The following is an 8,496-nucleotide window of genomic DNA, read 5'->3' as shown; positions in this document are numbered from 1 at the left end:
CAGCTGGTTCGCGTCGCCTGGGATTACGTCGCTTCCCGTTTTACATATTGCTGCCTCGCGAAAGTGTTTGTAGCTCGCAAAACCGATGCAATTGCTGCTGGTTGCGGCTCCGGGCTGTCTGTAATCTCTCCGCTCGTCGCCGTCCACGTGAAATGCGGTGATTAATATTTCCGCGTAAGCATTGTTAAATGTCTGACGGCTGTAACTTTGTTCTGGTGGGGCGCGTTAAAGCGTTACACCGGCTGGAATTCTCGAGGAAGACTGAAAAATGGATGTATTCTGGCCCGTATCTCGAACGGTGAAACTGAAAACTTCGTTGGAATCTGTTAATTAATCCACGTTCGCGAAATTTTAGTTGCCCTTTAGTTTCGACTACGATCACGGCTAAAACGTTCAAATTGTTTCGACATATGTAACACGATCGGGTAATCCCCAAACAAATTGCATTACCCAGATACCCGTGAATAAATGCAAGAACAAGTCCTCGCTCTAATCTATTGATTGCCTTTATCTCTGATTTACAGGGGCTGCGTTGAATGAGAAGCAACTGGGATTAGGCTAATACCTTCGATGGCTTTTGTTTAAATCAATAAACAACCGTTGCCGGGATAATGCGGTTCCCGTGACGTCACAGAGAAGGGACTCTAATTTTGTACAGTGTTTCGTGCAACCGTAGAACGAACGTTGGACTCTAACAAAAACAGAACATTAAGTCCGTATGAATCACTTGGACACCTTGGTTTTCGAATTGGGCTTCAGTAATGGACACTCGACAGTCATCAATCATCATTGCAACGATACAGTCATTAACAAAGTCCCCCAATCATGTTGACAAGTGCAACAGAACTAGCTCTCAAAGAAGGTCCCACTTGAGGGCCCAAGACCACTTTCTTTCCATGGAAAAGTACCCTAAATAATCCATCACCGATCTAGACTTGCAAACAAGTCAAGTGATCCTAGCTAACCGAATAGAAACTTCAGAAAAAAGATTTGCACCAGGGCAACAAAAGGTAGCCACCTACCAAGTACTGTTGTACCATCCAAGGGGGTTGAACAAAGCATCAGAGGGAGTATTTAAACCTGGGCATCGAAGGGTAGTCCATAAGAGTCTAAGCAGAGCATCAGAAAAAGGATTTGCACTAGGTCAACAAGAGGTAGCCACCTACCAAGTATTGCTATACCATCCAAGGGGTCTAAACAAAGCATCAGAGGAAGGATTTGGGCCTGGACATCAAAGAGTGTCTATCTAGGGCTACTAAAGTCCAAAAGAGTCTAAGCAGAGCATCAGAAAAAGGATCTAACCCCAGGACAACAAAAGGTAGCCACCTATCAAGTACTGCTGTACCATCCAAGGGGTCTGAACAAAGCATCGGAGGACTTTGTACCAGGACATCGAAGGGTGTCCAAGCTATCTGGTACCACAGCATCATCAGAAAGGGTCGGAGCATCCATTGGCTCTCTCATGCATCGTTCGATCATCGGTGGTAAAAATGATCATCGTGGCCAAGGTTCTCCCGCAGCCATGACAGAGTAAACCAGTCGGGGATCGTCCGAGACCTGGTGCACCATGTTGAACGTAATGGCGGCGGTGACGACGAGCCTGCCGAATCGAGTGGATCCAACGCCGACTACGTCGAGCAACGCGAGCAGCCCATCGAGCACAGCCGCGAACAACGTGACGTCGGTGCCCGTGGAGAATCCCACGGTCGAGAACCTGCCGGAGAACGTGAACGTGTTTGTGGTGGTGATCAAAGGGATAATAATGGGTAGCATAATCACGACGGCCGTGCTGGGCAACGCGCTGGTGATTGCCAGCGTCAGGAGACACAGACGGCTACGTGTGGTGACGAACTGTTACGTGGTAAGCCTGGCGGCAGCCGATCTGCTGGTGGCCATGTGCGCGATGACGTTCAACGCGTCCGCGGAGTTGTCGGGCGGCAAGTGGTTGTTCGGCCGGTTCATGTGCGACGTATGGAACTCCCTGGACGTCTATTTCTCCACAGCCTCGATACTGCATCTGTGCTGCATCAGCGTCGACAGGTACTACGCCATTGTCAGCCCGCTGGAGTACACTGTCATCATGAGGCAGGGCACCGTTGGCTGCATGCTGGGCAGCGCCTGGACCCTGCCTGCTCTGATCAGCTTCATACCCATCTTCATGGGCTGGTACACCACCCAGGAGCACTTGGAATACATGGTCATGAACCCAGAGGTAGGTGGATTCGATCATCATTTGATATAAGCAATCCTCTTCTGTCTCGATATAAGCAACTGGCTGTCCCCCTTTCTTTATACAAAGTCGAGGATAAACAAACGCTTACATCTGGCAAATCATTCGTTATTTTAACACTTAAGTGGACTATTGGGGCTGCTGCTACCCTCCACAAGTTTATACTAAAAATTATTTAACATATGTTAATGTCTCTTCTGTCTCGATATAAGCAACCCTCTTCTGTCTCGATATAAGCAACTGGCTATCCTCCTTTCTTTATACAAAGTCGAGGATAAACAAACGCTTACATCTGGCAAATCATTCGTTATTTTAACACTTAAGTGGACTATTGGGGCTGCTGCTACCCTCCACAAGTTTATACTAAAAATCATTTAACATATGTTAATGTCTCTTCTGTCTCGATATAAGCAACCCTCTTCTGTCTCGATATAAGCAACTAGCTATCCCCCTTTCTTTATACGAAGTCGAGGATAAACGAACGCTTACATCTGGCAAATCATTCGTTATTTTAACACTTAAGTGGACTATTGGGGCTGCTGCTACCCTCCACAAGTTTATACTAAAAATCATTTAACATATGTTAATGTCTCTTCTGTCTCGATATAAGCAACCCTCTTCTGTCTCGATATAAGCAACTAGCTATCCCCCTTTCTTTATACGAAGTCGAGGATAAACGAACGCTTACATCTGGCAAATAATTCATTATTTGAACCCTTAAGTGGACTATTGGGGCTGCTGCGACCCTCCACAAGTTTATACTAATAATTATTTAACATATGTTAATGAAATGATTTATTACTCCATTACTTCACTATTTTTGAAATGCTTTAAGGGAAAGTTGATTTCTAGAATCTTTACTTTAAAATCGATACATCCAATAATTTTCAGGGTTTCAAGTTCATTTTTTATCCATTCTTTTCCACGTCCATGATTGCTTGTACTTTCCATAGTTTCGCAAAGTCCAAGGACAAGGCTCCGAAAACTATTTCCACGCGAAACCTTCGGGTCTCGTCGTGAAAGCTATTCGATCAGATCGCCGTACGAATTTCCGCCGAATAAATCGGCAACGTCACGTGCCTACTTAATAAGCGTTCTGACCCTCTGCATACTAAATTGTGAATACCGACAATAATTCCTCAGGGATAAGGGGGATTTGTGCAACGGTCTTCGTCGATTTGCATACGCGCGCGTTACGAGTAAATCGACCAATCATGTCCTTCACGTCGTCCGCGTAACTTGCACCATTGTTTCCTCGATTGGCTAATTTGGTTATGCATAGTGTCCCGATGCATCATGGGAACACCACCGTGGATGTCGCGGGGCATTGTAAATGCACAAGTAATGGTAATTTAGTACGGGAGAATTGAATTTCCGATCTTCAAGGATCAACTGTTCCATATTCATACCGTTGCAAATGCCCCGGGGCTAGTTTTTCATTGTCCGCGTGCAGTCAAAAATTTTCAATTTCGCATTCATTTATACAGGCCCGTCCTGTTTACCTTGGCCGTCTTCTTATCTTCGTTGTTCTCGTCTCGTGAAAAATACGAAGACGAATTGTTCCGATATCGTTACCGATCTCGCCGGATCGAAATAAGAATCGGTGAACTGCTCGACTCGAATAGAATCGTTCATTAACGTAATGCAGCGCGTTTCCCGTGCTCGAGATAAAAACGTCATGCCCCTGTGTTCCATTTCGTAGCGTCGCCGGACAAATCCAATTTAAACGTGTCTTCAGCCGCTTGTAATAAAAATAAACTGGCGTGACATGGTCAAGCCGATGCTCCATTTGCCAGCGGAACGGAATTAAATCGTAGTTTCGATCCTCGGCTCCGTTAAAAGATGTTTCTATCCGTTAATTATTTCCAGCGGGACGGCTGATTGCGATTTTTTTTAGGAAACGAGCCGCGGTTACGATCGCTGCATTGGATCGGGTCCGCGATAATTTACTTCCAATTACTGTTAGCCCGTTCTATTAAAGTTCCCGTTTTCCTTAATTTATGTTAACCCGAACGACGGCTCGTTCGGCTCCTTCATTATGCGATGTGACTGACGGAAGTTTAATGCAAATTACGATTAGCACGATACATTGTTTCGAAATGAAGTTTACGTAAGCTCGTGGAAAGGCTTCATCTCATTATGCCAGGGGGTTTAATAAAAATTCTGCACGCGCAACAGAAACTGAACCGCCAGGGGAAATTGGATTAAAAATCTAGCGTAACATTTATGGGGAACCGAAACACGATTATTAAAACAAATTCGAGTTTCCGCGTACAGAGTGGCTTCTTTAACGCTACCGTTGCACGCAGTTTACGCAGTCAAACCTAATCGAACCAAGAAATTGCTCGAATTTAAACTTTGCTTTATGCAATTATCATATAGTTGTAATAAAGGACTGAATTCTGTGAGAACAAGGTAGTCAAACGCAATCAAACGAAGTCAAACATAGTCAATTGTAATCATTTTCGACCTTTGTCAGGCTTGAAAAGCATACGTATGCATAGACTTTGAATTATGAGAGAATAGGGCAGTCAAACACAGTCAAATGCATTTAAATGCAGTCAAACATAGTCAACTACAGTCACCTAATGGGGGGAAACATAAATTTTCAAAATTTGTCACGCTTGGAAAGCATGTGTCTGCATACAGATTGAATTATGAGAGAATGGGGCAATCAAACACAGTCAAATGCATTGAAATTCAATCAAACATAGTCAACTATAGTCACCTAATGGGGGGAAAAGTAAATTTTCGACCTTTGTCACGCTTGAAAAGCATCTGTATGCATCCAGATTGAATTATGAGAGAATGAGGCAGTCAAACACAGTCAAATGCATTCAAATGCAGTCAAACATAGTCAACTACAGTCACCTAATGGGGGGAAACATAAATTTTCAAAGTTTGTCACGCTTGGAAAGCATGTGTCTGCATACAGATTGAATTATGAGAGAATGGGGCAATCAAACACAGTCAAATGCATTCAAATTCAATCAAACATAGTCAACTATAGTCACCTAATGGGGGGAAAAGTAAATTTTCGAACTTTGTCAGGCTTGAAAAGCATCTGTATACCTACAGATTGAATTATGAGAGAATGGGGCAGTCAAACACAGTCAAATGCATTCAAATGCAGTCAAACATAGTCAACCATAGTCACCTAATGGGGGGAAAAATAAATTTTCGACCTTTGTCACGCTTGAAAAGCATCTGTATGCATTCAGATTGAATTATGAGAGAATAGGGCAGTCAAACACAGTCAAACTCAGTCAAACACAGTCAAACACTGTCAACCCAAGACAAAATGGAGACTGACAGTGCACTAGTAGTCTAAGACCTCCATTCAAAGCAAGGAATCTACCCATGTTCCAGGTTTGTTCCTTCGTGGTGAACCGACCATACGCGGTGATCAGCTCCTGCGTGTCCTTTTGGATCCCCGGTCTGGTGATGATAGTGATGTACTATAAGATCTATAAGGAGGCGGTGAGGCAAAGGAAGGCACTGAGCAGGACGTCCAGTAATATAGTCCTGAACAGCGTCCATCATCATAGGTCTTCGACCAGGCAACACCACCATCAGCAGATGTTGCTCCAAGCGGCGGCCGAGACCGGTGAGCAATCACTATACTTAGAACGTTATAGATTATCCTCCGGAGTTTGTGTTCCGTCACGATGACTGGAACATCTGGCTCGTTCCTGAAAAGACAGTTCTAGGGCAACACCTGTAGGAGGCGCATTGTTTCTTTTGTTCTTCCTTCTGGGGAAGCTACTTGTTGATCCAAGAGTTTTCAGAGATCGAAAGTAGGTCGAAATTCCAGAGTTTTGACGGGATATTTTGGGGCGGTTGATTTTTGTCTCGCGCGTGAACGTTTATACAAGAGATACGGAATAAAATGGAGGCACAGCCGCGTATCTATGAATTCACGCTGTTGTAAAATATCGATCGATCGACAACGATTAATTATAAGCGGTTCGAGGCGCCTTTAAATTTCATTTCATCGAGTGATTAATTTTTGGCTTCGATAATTAACGAAGACCGATGATTACGCGCGTGTTCGACGCTAGGTGGGAATATCTTTGCTGGTGTTAATTAAAATTGATTACAAAGTCGCGCGCAATAAAGGGTGTTCGTGAAATTTTCGCTTAATCGTGAAAGGATTTTTATTAAAGAGTTAATTAAAGATGCGGCTACCACGTAGCATCTCCCGCGCAGAAATTGCTCTATCTCGCGACAAAAATCTCGGAAGACGTATATTAGAAAATTCTTGAAATTTTACTCGAACCAGTTCTTGTATTTGTAGCAAAAATTGGTGCACTTGGAAATTCTGCATATTTTAATTCGATCAGTAGATCATATTAAATAAAATACTTTGATGACGAGTTAACAAATTTGTAATCAAGAGACAAGAGTTTATATAATTTGGGAAAGGCGATTCTGAAAGCAATCGATCGCAAACCAGCGTGCAGTTTTTCAACGAAAGTGGACACTTTAATAGCTTTTGACGAGGACCATGTCCAATCAATTTTCGAATAAATTGATTGTATTCCACTGTCCGAGAAGTTTCATGAAATTCAGAGAGAGGGGAATGATTGTGCTTGAGCCAGGAAGTAAACTGAATCGCTCAATTTAATCGAACCACTGAATTGTGAGGTGCAAAAAACGTTTCATCAACATGCACTAATAGACTTGCAATTATATCGTAAATATTTCTAGTTAATTATTCACCCAATTTACTATTAACTAATTTGAAATATATTCCAAGAACACTAATTTTAGTTTGCTAAATTTTTTCCATATTGTTATGATAAACAATCTAAAAATTGATGTTGAAAAATATTAAATTTTTAGATAACGTTTCTTGGTACAAAACTACGTCGGAAATGTAGAATACCTTTTTCGATACGAGGCTTCGTTTTCGAGAAAATTGACTCTGAATATTTAAGGAGAACACTTAAGTAGAAACAACGAGTATTGGTCAGACGCGTGACCCACAAACTTTAAATTTCATTATCTCAAGAACGAAGCGTTGTACGAACAAATCGTACAGCACATTTTCGACTTATTTTTTCACGTAGAATCACGCGACAGAGGTGAAAATATTTTCATTATTTTGCTTTCCTTTCAAAACACTCGAAACACGTTCGCCCGTTCCGTTATCGTATAATTTTTTAGCAACGACACAGCAACGACGAAACGATCCGAGAATCGGGGCTCCTTATTCGCGTTATCGACGCGCATAACTCGATTACACAAGACATAATCTCCCTCCCTCCTCATCGCGTTTAATCGTCTTACGATCCGCGTGACGGTGCGGTCTTCAGCCGCATTTCTCGACGAACTAATATCGCCGCTGTGATCGCAATACTTTCTAATACCGTTGCAACGGCGAGCGGAAGAACGCGGAAGCGGGTGAACGTTCCCTCGAAATCCTCTTATCTCGTTAAGCTGTAATACCGGCCGTCGCGGAGCAGCTCGTGCCGGGAATGTCTCGAGGAAAATGCAGTTTCCGGCTACCTTTGTGAATCCCCGTCGTTCCAGGTCGGTCCGTTTTCTTGGTATTTTCGTTGCGTCGCATCAACGTTGTTCAGGAAGCCGGAAACGACGCGCTGCCCGAGTTTCTCTTGGTCCACTCGACGTACCGCTCTCATTATTTCCCGCGTTAAATTTCGTCGGAACGCGACCGAGGAACGTTTTCACGGCGGGGATTGAGGTTACGTTGTCAAGTGGCAATCGCCGAACTAATTGCGCTTTATCAAAATTAATAGAAATAATTGCTCGACGGAACTGGCCGGTCGAATTCCTGGGGAAACGAAGTCATCTTTGGGAATTTATTACAAGCAAACAAATACGATTCCAGACTTTTCCTTTTGTACGATGTTTGGTTGAGTCCCAGGGAGTGTGAAAATAATTTTTAATTGTAGGTTAAAAGCGGGGAAGAGCTGTTTTGAAGGTGAAAAGTTCAATTTTGCATGTATCCCTAACGCAGAGTGCAAAGAGCGAGGTACGGTGACTGTATTTGCACCAGCGTTTCTCAGGCATTTCCAGTCTTTTCCACAATCGTTCTATGCACTATTTTTCTACGGAATTAATTGTGCAAAAGGCTTCACTTTCACTGAAAATTTATTTTTCGCTCATTAGAAAGGAGTCGGTTTCGAATACCTGGGGAACGAAGTCATCTTTGGGAATTTATTACAAGCAAATGAACGCGATTCCAAACTTGTCCTTTTGTACCATGTTCGATAGTGTCTCAAGGAGTGAGAAAATTATTT

At 43.1% G+C, this 8,496-nt stretch overlaps 1 protein-coding gene across 1 annotated transcript in view; it reads left to right on the top strand.

Annotated features, from left to right (window-relative positions):
• The first annotated feature begins 1,177 nt into the window (after nucleotides 1–1,177).
• LOC122396400 (octopamine receptor beta-3R-like) overlaps nucleotides 1,178–8,496 on the top strand; it is a 101,320-nt gene continuing 94,001 nt past the window's right edge. The window contains exons 1-2 of the mRNA XM_043394755.1: nucleotides 1,178–2,212; nucleotides 5,600–5,837. Coding sequence (XP_043250690.1) covers nucleotides 1,568–2,212; nucleotides 5,600–5,837 — 883 coding nt within the window. The 5' untranslated portion in view covers nucleotides 1,178–1,567. The remainder of the gene's footprint in view (nucleotides 2,213–5,599; nucleotides 5,838–8,496) is intronic.

This window comes from Colletes gigas, unplaced genomic scaffold (genome assembly GCF_013123115.1).
Source record: "Colletes gigas isolate AHSC1104 unplaced genomic scaffold, ASM1312311v1 Colletes_gigas_Sc00007, whole genome shotgun sequence".
Classification (NCBI taxonomy): Eukaryota; Metazoa; Arthropoda; class Insecta; order Hymenoptera; family Colletidae; genus Colletes; species Colletes gigas.
The sequence above is the reverse complement of the archived record's forward strand: the minus strand, read 5'-3'. Positions and strand labels throughout refer to the sequence as shown.